Genomic DNA, 17,535 nt, shown 5'->3' with positions numbered 1-17,535 from the left:
CCACTCTTGGATTTTCTGGTACCAGGGTCCCAAGATTCGCAAGGCTATGGGCAGTCCTTTTCAATATGTAAGTCCTCATCAATTCAAAGGGGTCTCAATTCAGATTCATGTTTTATTCACAACCACATCTCCACCATTGTCGACTGGTCTAATTGTTATGACCCTCTAATTTTCATGATTGTGTGGCCTCATTTCATACATATTGAGATAAAAGATATTGTTTCCAATGTTGTCCGTTGGTTTTCGGTATACAGTATGACTTGTGTCAAGTTCTCACTTGTTCTGTCTTTTCGTTGTCATGGAACCAGACTTTGAGACATTATTTCTTTGAAGAAATATTTAATGTCTCTATACAACTTTCATCTAAGGGTTTTGTGGAGCAGGGTGTCAGCCCTCTCTCTATTTAGACAGCAAAACCCAGTGCACACCTCAAAGTGACACAGGTACAGTACATGGCACTTTCCTAATGATACTAGTTACAGATGCTTGAACAAATTCAAGTGCATTTAATGAGCTTAAACCAATCTTGACAATATCCAGTTTATCATTTTGTTTTTGTTTGAAAGTCTATTTTTTAAATCTAAATGGAACTCTAAAACAGGGCTGTAGACACATTTAGGGGGCCTGGGTACTGAGGTGGCAAGACCCAAATCCATGAGGTGTAAATTTCTAGGTAAAATTCTATGCCTGGTGATTTTGTTTTCTTTAGTTCCCCTCGGCAGCTGTTTCAGGCCCTGCAGGGTCTATCTAACACCCCCCCCCCCCCACCAACATTCATCATCTCCCCTGTGTATGATAAACCCATATACTGTAAGTATAAATGTTTTTTTTTTCAACCAGCTTGAATTTTTTATTTTTTTTGTCTAACATGCAAATTTTGGAATTCATTTGGTAAACTGGTTAGACAATAATTATGAAACAATTTTGACTATCTCTAGAACCAATAAGTTATAGAACTACTTCCATAGTTCTTTATATTATGAATAAATACATGTATGTAAGCACAAGCTGTGGCGTCATGCTAAAGGTCCATACCCACTGGGCGATGTTGAGCTTAAAGCAGCTCAGTTTTGAATTTTCAGATTCAATTTTCGGGCCAACGGCGTGCGGTGGCGCGCGATCCTGCATCACTGCGGGCCACTTCCGCTCATCCGCTGGTATTAGCAGCGACGGGTTGGAGGGCTTTTCATGCTATGGAAAACCGTCCAGCACAGGGAAAATCGCACAGAAGGTCGAAAACCGCTCCGTGTGTATCCAGCCCAGCGATTTTCCCCATTATCGCTCTGCAAGTGCATACACGCTGGGCAAAAACGCCCAGTGTGTATGCACCTTATGAATTTATAACAGGTATTTAGCAAGTAAAAGTACAAATTGAATTTGAATTTGAATAAATGTGTTATACATTTCATTAGGCACCTTTGCCATCTAAACTTTGTTGTCGGATTGGTTGTGCGATTAATGTAAGTTGTTTAATATAACAGTCTAATTACCAATTAGAACTTTGACTCAATCTGTAATGGTTTTTCAGTATAAACCTGTAAAGCTTGGCACGTTTCGTATCATGAGTTAATGCAGCACAAAGAAAAGGCAATTATTGTTAATTGCACCTTTTGCTTTTTTCTTAATGGTAGTGTCAATGAAATACTCCTAAATATGAGGGTAGATGGATCAATTAATTAATTAAGGACTCATTTCATTAATAGAATTGATTATTACATTATCAGTGTTTCAGTTGAAAGAACCACAGTGTGCGCCTTATGCTTAGTACCTGAAGAAGAGGTCACACTGCGCAGCCATAGTGTCTCTTAGGGGTGTGGATCAGTTGGTCACCAGTAAAGGCCCCCATACACTATGCGATTTGGGCCCGATTTCACCCGATTCGGATGAATCGGGCTGTGAAATCGTCCCAAATCGCATATTTTGACACCCTGTCCGACCCGATGCGCGGTCCCGTGCGCATCGGATCGGAGTCGGGCAGTCGCACCGGCTGCACATAAGATTTCCTAAATCTTATGTGCAGTCTCCGGGCAGGGTCAGCGGGCGGGGGACGCCGGGCATGGGGAGAGGCTGGAACGGGCAGCTGACACAGACAGCGGGTGGGGGACGCCGGGCATGGGGAGAGGCTGGAACGGGCAGCTGACACAGACAGCGGGCGGGGTACGCCGGGCATGGGGAGAGGCTGGAACGGGCATCTGACACAGACAGCGGGCGGGGGGACGCCGGTGAACCGGCGAGGGGAACAGCTCACGTGCTGGGCAGGAGGACCAGGCAGCCGCAGATTCAATACAATTGAATGAGTAGGCAGTGATTGGCTGAGAGCTCTCTCAGCAATTGGCTGAGAGAGCTCTCAGCCAATCACTGGCTCCCCATTCTTTGTATTAAGTTTTTCTTCCTAGTTCCTTGCAGCTGCGGCTGCCTGCCTGGTCCTCCTGCCCGTTTCCAGTACGTCAGCGGTACCCCTCGCCGGTACACCGGCGTCCCCCCGCCCGCTGCCTATGTGTACACTGCCCCTGCCAGCCTCTCCCCATGCCCGGATCAGTTTCCCCCGCCTGCTGACAATTTGTCAGTTTACCCTGCCCAGCTGTTCCCTGCCCAGCATCCCCCACCCGGCATTCCCCCTGCAGCTCCCGGGGGGACTGCATATGATAAATCCATCAGATTTATCATATGCAAAATTTGGCACATCAAGTGCCTAATCGTGTGTCCCCCTCCCGGGGAGCTGCAGGGGAAATCAGGTCCGACTTGTCCCTAGGACAAGTCGGACTAATGTATGGGGGCCTTAAGTTGTTACACTTTGTTTGGAGAAATGGACCAGAGGCGATGATGAGCTGTTCACACAGTTGTCCGATGATCTCGGAAGGATGTGAATATATAAACAGATAAAGATATATATCAGAAATGGATTCCGTATAAATGACAGAATAAGGGTGCATACAAAGGATTGGTCACTAGCAGCGTACCCTCACTCACAATTGAAAAGGAAGTATGTGCATATAAAGGTATCTTTGAATAGATTGAAAGATACCTTTATATGCACATACTTCCTTTTCAATCGTGAGTGAGGGTACACTGCTAGTGACCCATCCTTTGTATGCACCCTTATTCTGTCATTTATACGGAATCCATTTCTGATATACAGTATATCTTTATCTGTTTATATATTCACATCCTTCCGAGATCATCGGACAACTGTGTGAACAGCTCATCATCGCCTCTGGTCCATTTCTCCAAACAAATCGTACCTACACAGGGTTGAGTGGTGACCCTCCCTTTGTGGACTGAAGATTTGTGTTGTTTGCGCCTTGGGACTTTTTACTTTTGTGTTTTAGCAAGTTGTTACACAGTCATTAGGTAGACATGCATTTAGGTCGACATGTGTCTAGGTCGACATGCAGGAAAGTCGACATGCAGGAAGGTCAACACGGGTTAGGTCGACAGGGTGATAAGGTCGACAGGATCATTAGGTTGACATGGGTTAGGTTGACAGTCAAAAGGTCAGCATGGGGTTTTTCACAGTTTTTTTTACCAGAATGTCGACACAGCCAACATGGACACAGGTTAAAGTTATCTGATGGTCAGCCACCATTGAATGATTTCTCTCTACTTTGGCTGCATACGAGGGGATGTGTTCTCATACAGATCCCAGCTGGGCCGCCAACAGGGGTGTGCTGTGGGAACAGCTGTCCTGGGCCCCGGCCTCTGGAGGGGTTCCGGGCAGCTGCCCACAGTGCCGCCCCCCCACCCCTGCACACTGCCTCCCCCACCTGCGGCCCCCCAGCCAGGCATGCACGATACACAGTGCAGCCTGCAGAGCGCCAAGCCTAGGACAGAGGGGCTCGGTGCTCTGCAGGTTGCACTGTGCCTGTGTTGGGGCTTGTGTGTTCACCAAGAGCGAGGTCAGCTTAGGTGCGTTCCGGGGAAGGGGGGGACGCGGGTGTGGGGGGATGGGTGGGTGGTGGGCTGCTGGAGCGGATCGGAGCAGGGGTGTTATGTTGCGGGAGCAGAGCAGAGCGGAGGAGGGGTGTTGTGTTGTGGGAGGGGGGGGGGGGGTGGACTGAAGGTCAGTCCCGGGCCCCAAAATTACTAGTGGCAGCCCCGCATCCCCGTTCATGCTAACAAGGGGATGTGGGCGGCAAAGGGGGGGGGGATCGGTATGCTTATTGGGACAGGTCTCTGTTAGGCCCTATGTTGGCAAGTGCTCTGGTTTGCCACTGCTAGTTTACAGTCCTAGTTTAAGCAGGGGTAAGGGGAGTTACTCTCTCTTGTTACGGTCCATGATCTTGCACATATACTGTATCTGTACTCTCTTTCTCATGACTGTTAATATCTGGCTTCTTCCAATTTGTCTAGCTAGGATAATGCATTGTACTAGCCAAATCATACCAAAGAACATGCATATATTTTTGTCCCTAAAAAGAAATAAAAACTTATACAATATATTTAAAAGACAAATGTAAACACACATTATGGGTGTAACTCTCAGAGACAATAGAGCAGGGTTGCCTACCCTCCCGGAATGGCCGGGAGGCTCCTGAAAATTGGGTCCTCCTCTCGGCCCCCTGAAAAGGTAGGCAACCCTCACGGATACTGACTCCCCCCCGCGCGCATCTCCTTGGCGGCAGCGTTAATTTCCCGCAATTCACTGCTTTCCGGGAGAGGAGCTACATATGGAAATTGCTTCACTTGGCCACGCCCCCTGCTCAAAGACACACAATTTGCCATGCTGGGGACGGGGCTTGATGAAGTCTACATAAGGCCCCGCCCCCCGAAGTATGCTGACATTCTCCTCTCTGGGCTTCTCCCTGCAATAGAGGCACCAACGCAACCATGCTCCAAGCCCTGAAAGGGGCACCAGCATGTGCTGCTACACCACTCACACTGAGCTGCAGCAAGCAAAGGTGAACTGCCACTGCTGCTGTACTGTGAGACACATACACACACACACACATACACCATATTAGTTTTTTCTGTAACAGTAGGGCGGCGGTGGCGGGGGTGTCATCAAACTGCTACTTGTCTCCGGGTGACTTGGGATAAACTTACGTCCCTGACACACACAAAAAGTAATATTAATGTTTGTAACCATGTGTTAATGTGTGTAGAAGGTTAGTGGTTCACTAGTGGCATTTAGATACTGAATTTATTTTCTTCCAAATAATTTATAATTTTTTTTTTAAATTAGGCTCCCTTTATGAAAGATGTGACTTTGAGAAAGATTCATGTGGCATGACATATAAAGGATGGATTCGAACCAATGGTTTAGCAAACACAACTGCACTTTTTGACCACAGAAACAATAATACAGGTACGGTGTGACATCATACTCTCATCCATATTTAATCTTATAAATATATGTATGACTTTCTTCAGTGAAAACATTGCATAACATTGATATAGACCGGGTGTTATTTCTGTTCTCCGATTCAAGGTCCCATGAGGGCCGCATTCTCTGTGCTTTTATGTTTGGTTCAATAACCCCTGGAGGGTACATAGGCAAGCACCTCGTCACATGTGGAGTTTATTTTGCACATATATATAATATATACAGATGGAGCTTCTTTTATCTTTGCAAGGGCTGGCGGTGGATTCGCCATGCGCTAGCCCCCGCCAGCCGCCAGAAGGGGACATGCGTGCATCCCCTTACAAAGGGGCTCCACCTGGGTCTCTGGCGCCTCATAGCCGCTCCCAGCTGCGTTCCCCCACCTCCCCGCTACCCCCCTAACCCTCCCCTCCGTTGGCGTGAAACTGCTTGCCAGTGGGGGCACCACTCGCCAATGGGGGTGGTCTGGCAAGCCCCGGCGCTGGATGAGCGGCGCTACATCTGTGTGTGTGTATGTATATATATATATATATATATATATATATACACACACACACACAATAGAGTCAGGCACACACGCAGCCCCCCCCCCCCCCCCCCCCCCATGAAAATCCTACGTTTGCCCCTGGGTGTAGCAATAGCAAAAATTTCCCCAAGGCACTGTATAAAACCTGATTCAACACATATTGGTAAGAATATAGGACTGTGCTTAAAATAAATACTTTTCTTTCTTCAAGATAATATATTCAAATTAAAAGTACATTTTTAAAAACAATGGTAAAGACATTTATTATGGACCAGTGCAGGGTCGGCTTAAGCCTTCGGGGGGCCCGGGCACTTTAGACAGGGGGGCCCCCTCCCACTTGTCATTACTGGCCACAAACTGCACAGGAGAATATTACACTGTCAAAGCCTGTATTTGTTCCTCTGTACCTTACTCTGATTAAAAACCCTCCCATGACAAGGCCGCTACTGCTGCTATTCTCCATGGGCCTGAGAAGCATATGATGAGCTCCACCAAGCAATGCTCAGCACAAGCCTCTCAGCCTCAGACCTCTTGTGCAAAGTCTCATGGGACTTAGTCAACTCCCAGTAATGCACTGCACACTTGTGCAGTCAGTGTGCCCCGGCTCCCTATGCTCAGCACCATTAATCATTATCACATTGACAGATAGGTGAAGCTGCAGCACTACCCCACTCCCATGCACAAAACCTTTAGCTAAAAAAAAATATATATATATATATATATTTTTAAATACATGCTAACCACAGGGGACCCCTAGATAGAGGGGGCCCAGGGGTACTGACCCCCTGTGCCCCACCTTTAATCTTGCCCTGGACCAGTGTATTATCCAACTATATCACTGCCTACCTCACCCACTCACACCACTTTTCCACCATCTCATAGTTAAGCTAAAATCAAAAACATAAAATACAAGTATTTTTAACTTACTCTGTTCTGATTAATCTACATTCGTACAGTGTGTCAGCTACTTTTTTGGAATTTTAATGAGTTTTGTTAACATTATTTCAAAATAAGGTCAAAGTCCTTGGGTTAGAATTTATAACAAGGAAAACCTGTGAAATCATTAACTCAGCCCTGATAATCAACAATTAATTTATGGATTTGAGTGAGTAGTTATTTGCATTATTAACTGTTTAAAGCGGCATGACATAAAATGCAATATATTTAAATTCACTGTATTGTCTCCCGTACCCAGTTTATTGGAAACTGAACAGAATATACAGTGTATAACGTAAGTATTGAACACATCAACATTTCTTTCAGCAACTCTATTTGTAATGGGGCTATTGTAATGACATTTTCACCAAATGTCAGCAAAAACCCATGCAATCCACACATGCAAAGAAATCAATCCACATCTGTCCGTAAAGTAATCTATGTGTAATAATGTGAAATGACACATGGCACAAGTATTGAACATGATTACTGAAATGTATTTAATACTCCGTACAAAAGCCTTTGTTTGTAATGACAGCTTAAAGACGTCTCCGGTATGGAAAACCTAGTCGCGTGCATTGCTCTCGTGTGATTTTGGCCCATTCTTTCATACAGTCTTCAAATCTTGAAGGTTCCGTGGGCCTCTTCTATGAACTCTGATCTTTAGTTCTTTCCATAGATTTTCAGTTGGATTAAAGTCAGGTGCTTGGCTGTTTGGGATCATTGGGGCAGATGTATTAAGCTTGGCGAAGAGATAAACTGGAGATAAAGTGGAAGGAGGTAACGCCCCAGCCAATCAGCTGTGTTTGAAATATGACAGCTGGAAGTAGATTGGCTGGTATGTTATCTCCTTCAACTTTTTCTCCACTTTATCTCCAGTTTATCTCTTCTCCAGGCTTAATACATCTGCCCCAGTGTCTTGCTGAAATGTCCACCCTTGATTCATCTTCAGCATCCTGGTAGATCGCCACAGATTTTTATCAAGAATCTTTTGTACATTTTTCCATCCATCCTTCCTTCAATGAAATGAAGTATGCCAGTACTATATGCTGAAAAACAGCCCTACAACTTGATGTTCCCCCCTCCAAACTTAACTGTTGGTATGGTGTTTTTTCTGTATTGTGCAGTGTCATTTCTCCTCCGAACATGGTGGGTATCATGGCATCCAAAGAGTTTAATTTTGGTCTCATCTGACCTTATTCTGGTCCGTACGCTCGCATGCAAATTTGCGTGCGCGAATGTTATTTGTGCAATGCGCGTTTCTGCGCATGTGCTGGGTGCATGCAGACACAGTGAACAGATTTTCGCCGGGCGCATGCACTCAACATTGTGGCTGGGGGGGGGGTTCCATTGGGCAGCGGGCAGGGGGACTCACTGGGTGTTCCCTTGGAACTCGCCCGGTGACATGGGCGCCAGGGGCGGGTAGCTGACATCACCTCATGTCAGCTGCCCGTCCACTTCCTTCAGAAAGCGCACGCACATCTAAGGTTGCATTGAGCAACCTTAGATGTGCGTGTGCCTTCCACATCATACGATGGTCGGCGACCATCGTATGATGTGGGTGTTCCCCTGCAGGCTGTGAATGATGTTTATGTGAAACATCCATTCACAGCCAGTCCGTGCGAACACACGCTGCAAATGGATAGTGGCCCGGCCACCATTCGCAAGGCGGGGTTTGGTGGACTCACAAGGCTGCGAATTTGCAGCCTTGCAGATCAACCGGAATAACCCCCTATATTCTCTCAGTATTTCACAGGAGTATCCAAATGTTGTGCAACACACTTTAAATGGGCTTCATCGTGCTTTTTCTTTAGCAATGGAGTCTTGAGTGGTGAGCATTCATACAGGCCATGGTGGTTGAGTGCTAATTCTAGATCTTTCTGAAGCTCTATACAAGTGGTCTTTGGCTCTTGGATAACTCTTCTGATAATTATTTTCAGTCCTGTTTGTGGCCAATTTGTGGTGAAATTATGCTCTTTCCACTTCCAAATTATGGCCCCAACACACTGGAACATTTAGATTTGTAGAAATCCTTCTATAACCAATACCATCTGTATGCTTTGCAACAATAAAGGAGCAAAGATTTTGAGAAAGCTCTTTTTGTTACCCATTATGAGATGTTTCAGTTGAGACAGAATGATCGTATATTAATATGCACTGACCGGGGGCAGAATTGCTTTCTAAAACTGATAGATTTCCACAGGTGTCTTGGCTTTTCATGCCTTTTTGAACCTACCTTTCTTCACGCGTTCAATGCTTTTTCCCCGTGTCATTTCATTTACTACACATTACTTAAATATGGACATCTATGGTAGGATTTTTGTGCATGTGTGGATTGCATGGGATGTTGCTGACATTTGGTGAAACTTTCATTTCAATAGCCCTATTACAAATCTATTTACTGAGAAAAATGTGATGCTTTTAATACTTATTATACCCGCTGAATAAGCTGCAGGGAAAAGGCTGCCATCCAGTGGCATAGCAATAGCTCCGCAGTCCCCGCGGATGCTTAGAGGTGCCAGGAAAGTTGGGGTCTGCGGAAGCTATTGCACTGAGTCCCGGTGCTCCTCCTCCTCCTGTCCTCCTGTCATTTGTAAAATGGCCGACCGCTTCACATCAGACAGTTATTAAGTATGCTAGAGGAGGCAGCGACCTCCTCTTGCATCCTAAATTATGGTCTGCTGTAAGGCGGCGGCCATTTTGGATGTGACAATTTGAGAGAGGAGCAGGAGCGCCGGCACTGATGATAACAGCAAGTCCAGGAAGCCGCCCTGGACCGCAACGGATCATAGTGGCAAAAGATGCAGCGGTGAGGGGGTAAGTGCGGGTGAGTGGAGGGAGGGGGAGTAGGAGGGGGGGGCGCACACATTTCAGTGGCGGGGGGTTGCCCCAGTCGTAGTTACGCCACTGCTGACAACAGAAACACTTTGCTACTATATATATATATATCCTTATAGGTAGGTGGAAAAAAGTACTGAACATCTGTGAGCCAAGGAACACTGACCAACCATAAAGCTGTTATATATAAATGTATATTACTTAAAGAGGTACAAGGCTTCAATTTATTGTTATTCTTGCTGTACAAGTATAAAAAAATGTAACCACAATATATTGAATTTGGTCTGATGATCTTTGTGGCACTAGAAAAGCTGTCCTATAGAGAATTTTCCAGATGAGGGGGGAAGAAAAATTACAAGTGGGGCCTATAGATGTGGGGGAGGGGGGTGCTGTGCAAATTACACTGTGGGTATATATTTTTTACATACAAATTTTAAATGCAGTTTATAAAATACATTTGAAACTTCATTAATTAAAACTGACAATTTTGGCGCGATTTTAGCAAATAAAAAAATAATTGAATCCAGCATTGTGGAACTACCAGGAACACAGGGGTAGATTATTAATCTCCGTGAAGTGATAAAGTGTCTGGTTTTTATCACCGGCCAATCAGCTCCTACCTGTCATTTTTCAAACCAAGCTTGTAACTTCACAGTTAGGAGCTGATTGGACGGTGATAAAATCAGACACCTTATCACTTCACCGAGCTTAATAAATCTGCCCCTCAGTTCCTGAACCTCTTATTACATATAACATAATTACGAACTGGGTTCCAGAACCTGTCCTGGGCCAAAATGTACTTTCCATAAAAAAAAAAAAGTTTTGTGCTAAAGTTCTTTTTGAGTGCCAGGCAAGTGGCAAAAGGTAATACCTGCTCCCCTCCCTCTCCCTCTGTCTGTGTGTGTTTTTCTCCCCCCTCCTCTCCTTCTCCACCTGGCGTAAAGAGAGTCCATGCTTGGTGCAACATCTAATGGGAGCATAACGGGTTTCTGTCTGGTGTAATGTATAACTGGGGGCTCTGCTTGGCTCTAAATCTAATGAGGGTCCTTCCTGGCACTATGTGTAATTGGGGGCTCTGCGTGGCATAACATATAATGCTGGTTCTGCCTGACGTATCGGGATTTTGCCTAGCGCAACGTAATTGGAATTTTGCCTTGTACAATTTGTAATGGGGGTTCTGCCTTGCATAAAGGGGCTTTGCATGGCGCAGCATGTAATGGGGGCGTAACTTAAAATGCTGACTCTGCCTGGCATAACAGGGGGTTCAGCGTAACGTAACGGGCCGGGGGCTCTGCCTGACATAACGTAACGGGGCTCTTCCTGGCGTAATGCAATGGGGGCTCTGCCTAACTTAACGAACGGGGGCTCTCCCTTGGCGTAACGTAACTGGGACTCTGCCTTGTGTAACGTAATGGGGGCTCGACCTAGTGTAACATAACGGGGGCTTTGCCTTGCATAATGAAACGGGGGCACTGCCTGGCTGAACCTAACGGGGGCTCTGCTCGGTGCAGCATATAATACGGGCTTTGCCTGGCAAAGCTTATATATGGTATGCTTGATCTTTTTTTTTTTTTTTTGGGGGGGGGGGGTGTCTGTCTATTTTGTCAGTCCCGGGTCCCAATGATTCCATATAAGTGGCCAAGAGAAACCATTTTAAAATGCATGTAGCCATGTGCATCATGGGGCAGATGTTTAAGCGAAGTGATAAAGCGGAAGGTTATAATGCAGCAGCCAATCAGATGTGTTTATCACCACTTTATCACTTTACTGTGATTAATACATCTGCCCCATTGTGCTTTATAACCAATGCAAAGAAATGCCACTGATGATTCCATCTGAATGTATATACTGTATCTCTAAATTATATGGGTTAGGTGAAATCAGGGATATTGCTAGATTCTTCAGGGAGTCAGGGAGATTATAGCTGTTTCAGGGAGTCTCCTGCAAAATACAGGGGGGTAGGCAGCTATGATTATACCGCCTTCGCCAGAATCCCACGGTGAGCAGCTCTGCAGACAGAAATCACTGGGAAAATGGCGTGGCATCAATTCAAAAATGTAATTTATTCCATTCTGAAAGACATCAAAAAGCTACAAACGAAACAGAGGATAAAACAGTATCTGTGTATTTCTATTTCCAACAGCTCATTTTCTGGCAATCTCATCAGACAACGCATTTGGCACTCAAGCAATTTTAAGAAGTAGAAGTTTCCTTCCAACTGAGGCAAGGATTTCCTGCCAGGTAAGCTATCGTATTAATATGCTGGTTTTATTTGTGATCTTTGTTTTTACTGTGTATTTTGGAGTTGTTTTAATATATATTTTTTCTTGCTTTTTTATCTTATCACTCTCTAGCTGCGATTTTATTACTTCTTTGCTGATCTAAGTTCTCAGCTTGCGGTGGGGCTACAAACACCGACTCAAGATCTGGTTAATGACATTTGGATACAGAAAGCCAGCCTTAAAAATGAATGGAGAAGAGAAGTCATTACTATTAACAGCCTAGAACCATTTAAGGTTAGTTCTGCACCAAGCATACTTGCTTAATTTTGAAAAGTAGTTTCAGGGAGAATATAGTTGGTATTAGAATTTCGCACGGCACCCCCTTGAGGGTGGCATGTCATGCGCCACCCAAAAGGCGTGTCTAGTTCCATATATTGAGCAGAGACAGATTATTTAGGGGGCCCAGGGTCTCAGTGCCTCCTGTCTTAGGGGCCCCTTTGGCCGGAGTGATATTTATTTTATTCTAACTCAGCATATTACTGTATATAGGATAATAATTGTGATGCCTATGCAATAACTGACAAATGCAATTTAACCATACTTACTACTTGTGAGAAAGTATTTCAGGGACATTGTAAAGGAGGCACCATAATTGGGTGGTTCCAAATAAGTGGCCATGACAAACCTTATTTAAAATGCATTCAACCATAGGGATCATTGGGGCAGATGTATTAAGCCAGGAGAAGAGATAAACTGGAGATAAAGTGAAAGGAGATAAAGAACCAGCCAAACAACTCCCAACTGTCATTTTTAAATATAGGTCATTGGCTGCTGTTTTATCTCCTTTTACTTTACTGTATCTCCAGTTTATCTCTTCTCCAGGCTTAATACACCTGCCCTGTTGTGCTTTATAATAACCAATGGTATTAATGATTCCATTTGAATGTATATATCTCATATTTATTTATTTATTTTTTCCCTCCCAAAAATGTAACAGCTGTGTAATGTGGGTTTGGTGAAATCAGGGAGATTGCTAGACATTTCAGGGAAACAGGGAGATTGCTGCTATTTCAGGGAGTCACCTGCAGAATGCAGGAGGGGAGGCAACAACAGATACTGTATCTTTATATAATATATTAATGACTTTCATACACTGTTGTAATATTATCCAGAAGTAATTTATTTGCTGGTGTCCAGGGTGACATTTAATGGAATGTGTATTTGTGTTTTTGCGACTATTAGTAAAAAAAAATGGCCGAATTTGCACGTTTTTCCGAAATCGCCAACTTAATGAGATGTGAATTACGCTAACAATCTTACTTTTTGCCAAGAACTGGGTGGTGTTATCAGCTGCCCTTCCCCCACCCCCCTGTGTCACCGGGCGATTTGCCTGGGAATGCCCTGCGGTTTTATGAGAATGCCCATTAAATGCTGGGCGTTCCCATGGGCGAATCCCCCAGCCCGCCTCCCCACCCCCCCATGCCCCGCGCTCGCAGTCTTGGGTGCGTGTGCCCGGCGAACACTCTGTTTGCCGTGTCTGCACACACCCAGTGCATGCAAATGCGCAGAAATGCACATGCAAACAAGCAAAACATCAGTCCTCGGTGCATGCATGCGGAGGACCGATTGAACCAGAATAACCCCCAAAAGCCCTATAATGACAATATGAAAAAAGTTTTGAGATATTTTTGAAAATGTATTAAAAATAAAAACCTCCTTAACTATGGGGTGGATGGGACCAAAGCTCAAGACTTTCACATGAAAAATATGATGATTATCAGCCAACCAGTTGACCTCACTTTGGTCAGCCATAAACCATAAGTATTGCATTTCTATTTTGTTTTCATATTTAGAAAGACAATAGAGTTAATAGTACAGGGGTTGTACATGTCCACATAGCATTTCTGCACATGTACAGAGGCAGGGTGCGAGCGGGCACGGCAAACTACATTTTTCGCCATCCCTCTCGCACCTAGCAGTGCGGACGTGGGGCGACACAGCCCATGAAAACACCCAGCATTTCATGCATGAAAACGCTGGGCATTCCCATGCAAATCGTTCGGTGGCACAGGTACGGGTATCCGCTTCCCAAACATGGCACTCGCAGATCAGATCTGCGAGCACTGGAGACCATTGAATGATTTCTCCCTCGCACCCAAGGCTGCGAGTGGATTATTGAGCAAATCATCCATTAGCAGCCGTGCGGGGAATGGCGGCGTGCAAAGGGGGGGGGGGGGGGGGGGGGGCGGCATCCAACCATGCGGATGGCAGGCGGCGTTTAGTCCACACGCAATGCTGCAAAATTTGCAGCACTGCGTGTGGACCAGAATAAGGTTGTTAATACAGAGGTACAAATACTTTCTGCCCCATTTGGGGGGGCGGCGGGGGAGGCAGCCAATCCGCCAAAAATGAAGCCAAGGCATTATGTTAGGTGGATGAAACAGGAGTGTGGATTTTCGATCTCAGCCCCGCCCCTGCTCTGCAACATTTGGATTAATTGCACTGTATATTATGGGTGCTAAAATTATGCAATTTAGTGTGACCCAGACTACCCACTATTGCGGAAGGCTCAGGGCTGGCGCCACCACTAGGCAGCTCTAGGCATTTGCCTAGGGCGCTGGCCACTGGAGGGCGCCAGTGTGCAGCAGGGACTAGAGCAGAGAGCTGAGTGGCACCGGCAGCCTCCGATACCCCCCTGGGAAATGAAGCGGCGGCCTGACGGGCATCACCCTACACCCCCTGCCAAGTCCCCCGCCCCGGAACGCCGCAATCACCGGCCACCGCAATCACTGGCAACCCCCCCGTGTACAGCGGCCGGGTGAGCACCAGGGCGTTCCCCCCCGGAACGCTGCGCATCACCGGCACCCCCCCTGTACAGCGGCTGGGGGATGGGTGAGCACCGGAGCATCCACCCCCCGCCTGGGGCGCTCTGGTGCCTTGCACCGGCACTGGGAAGGCTGCAGGGGGTACCAGATGGTGTGGACATTGTGTGTGTCGGATTCGGGAGGCTTGCCCACGTTTCTAGCGAGCTGGGAGCACCACCTGATATTCTAATGCCGTTCTGGGAGAATAGGCGTGTATTCTTATGTTGTCCCATACTAATGTCCACTGAATGCATTACACACTTCAAGTGTTCATGTGGACATTCCTTTATTCTTAAAACAACATTTATAAGCCCACGAATAGGTTGTCTTTCTGTGGGTAATCTTCTGTGACTGCTGTGTCAGTAACATCTAGTAAATAGCTAAGAGACAGACACTAGTCTGACATTCTACATCTAATAATCATTAATGTGCCATTCCGTCCATACAGGATTTATGCGATAAACGGCGATTCTATACAGATTTTCAGAGCCTGAAAGACTTTATCTTACAGAACACATGACTTGCCAATACATTTCTTGTCAATGATTACAGCAGAAATAACTTAGATTCATACCGGAAAATGCGGCTTCGAGATTAAAATGACTTTTTCCAAAGTTTGACGGAACGCAAGTGACACGAGGTCTATTAGAAAATATCAGGCTTCATTTGTTACTACTTAGATTGTTTCAGAGATCCTTTCAAAACCTGACATATATTAACTCATGGCCCAGTGCTTACATATGCTTTCACTACTTCAGTACTTTTCAGAGATTAAACATGAAAACATTTAATTTCGGAGAGTTATTAAACATTTCCACCAATTTTTATTAATTACAAATTTAAATTAAAATGGGTGTCCCATATTATTTTTTTATTTGTAATAACACTTCAATCTGGTTAGTACAAGCATACATCTGCACATATATTGCTGGAAAAAGAAAAGTGTTGTAAACCAATATGATTGTGGGGCCTTTTCATATATATGTATATATAAAAGGATAACTACTCCTCACCTCTATGAGGTGAAGTACTGCCACTGACCACTAGAGGCCACTCGACAGACAAAATGACTCCATTGTGTGCCAAAAGATGTCATAACAAAATTTGACAGCAATTTTTGCAGGGACACTGGCCTGTTTGAAACTTGCTGGATATAGAGAGAGGGAGCTGTGAAGACAGAGATTGGAGGTAGGAGCAGATAGGGACTGGGGGTGAAGTGGAGTGTTTTTGGGCTAAAAACTGTCACAGCTCAAAGTGAAAGTAAAAACGGTCACAGCTCAAAATAAAAGTGGAACGCAGAAGCCGCCATTTTGACGGGCATTTAACTAGTATATAATAATAGCGCAAAAGGATGACTTTTATGAGTAACTTATTTCTTTGAGCATGGCACATTATGTACCATATTAAAGGACTTGGGCCCTCACGCAGGGCGCATTGTGAGGCCAATTAAACTGCGCAAGTGAGGCTTTGTTAAGCTCAGAAAACAAAACCAGAAGTGCGGGATTCCGAGCGAGAATGATTGTACTGTATTTTTTAAAGCGGCAACGATTCACAGAGTACCTAGTAAAGGATCGCTACTTTAAAAACATTGGCGTTCTCGCTTTGAACTTCTGGCTTCTTGCCCCTTATTACATTTACCCCATTGTTGGAAATAATAAAAAAAAAGGCCACCGTCATAAGCGGTTGACAACTTTTCTCCCTACATGGCAATTTTTTCAGCGCTGGCAACAATACAAGACACTACTTAACCTTTCTTCATTTATGCTTAGCATAGAGAATACAATTTTTCCTCCGTACTTTTTTTTCATTTGGCATTTAGCTTGCAATTAAAATAAGCTAATTAAATCACAATGGAAAATCTAACACTAAGGCTGATGTTCATTTATTTGCTAACAATAGCTTCGGGATAACAGGATATTTCTTTGCACTTGGAAATGTCTTAAGAGCGTTTTGAGAATAATTTACATTACTGAGTGCCAGGTGCGGGAGCGCAGCGGAGTTCACCGAATAATAAAACATCCTTAAGGGACTTCATCTATATAACTTGACACTTTCAATGGAATGTGACCAACTGTAACGTTTGTATTCTTGGGAACTACCAAATATAATCTAAAAATAATTTTTAGAACAGGATTTAAATAAATGTATTGTACTTCTGTAATTGAGTATGCTAGATCATTGGACATGGAAACCACTAACTTTAAAGATAGGAATTAAATAAAGCGTTTATAACGGTGCACCAATAAGGACATACAGTATCTTCCACCTATTTTGATGACATACAGTAGAGATAAGTGCATGGAATAGACGTTAGGGTGACATGGGAATGGTATGTAGATTATATTTCCCAACTGTCATGATTTTGGTGGGACAACATAGTTTGTCAACTACAAACTAGCTGTTTTTCAACCAAAAGTGGGTGTTTATCTGATGGAGGCAAGACAGGGCTTAGTTTGAGCAGATTGGGGCACAAGTTATTTTGTCCCAGTATTGAGTTTCTAAGTATTGTTGGAAGCCATCTGTATCAAGGATGTCCCTAAATGAAGAAAGACTGGCCACCGTAATATACCGATACTGTGCTCAAATGTTAATTGAGAGTTCATGTTGTGGGTTGAGATAGTTATGAGTGGCGCAAGGCATGGACAACAATAAGTTGGGCTTTGGCGGTTTAGCGGTCATCTGAAGGACCTTTTGACCACTGCAAGATACCATTTTTACATGTCCTCAAGGTACCGGAGATGGGTATAAGCCATTCCATTGTTATTGTCATCTTTTGCAGTACTCAGGAGTGCTGTATACAGTATTGGGTAAGGCTTTTATAGGAGCACA

At 44.7% G+C, this 17,535-nt stretch overlaps 1 protein-coding gene across 2 annotated transcripts in view; it reads left to right on the top strand.

Annotated features, from left to right (window-relative positions):
• MALRD1 (MAM and LDL receptor class A domain containing 1) overlaps positions 1 to 17,535 on the top strand; it is a 442,313-nt gene that overhangs the window by 54,761 nt on the left and 370,017 nt on the right. For both annotated transcript variants that reach the window (XM_083189314.1, XM_083189313.1), the window contains exons 2-4: positions 5,183 to 5,305; positions 11,764 to 11,861; positions 11,975 to 12,136. In XM_083189314.1, coding sequence (XP_083045440.1) covers positions 5,227 to 5,305; positions 11,764 to 11,861; positions 11,975 to 12,136 — 339 coding nt within the window. In that variant the 5' untranslated portion in view covers positions 5,183 to 5,226. The remainder of the gene's footprint in view (positions 1 to 5,182; positions 5,306 to 11,763; positions 11,862 to 11,974; positions 12,137 to 17,535) is intronic.

This window comes from Crinia signifera, chromosome 5, assembly GCF_055691185.1.
Source record: "Crinia signifera chromosome 5, ASM5569118v1, whole genome shotgun sequence".
Lineage (NCBI taxonomy): Eukaryota > Metazoa > Chordata > Amphibia > Anura > Myobatrachidae > Crinia > Crinia signifera.
The sequence above is the reverse complement of the archived record's forward strand: the minus strand, read 5'-3'. Positions and strand labels throughout refer to the sequence as shown.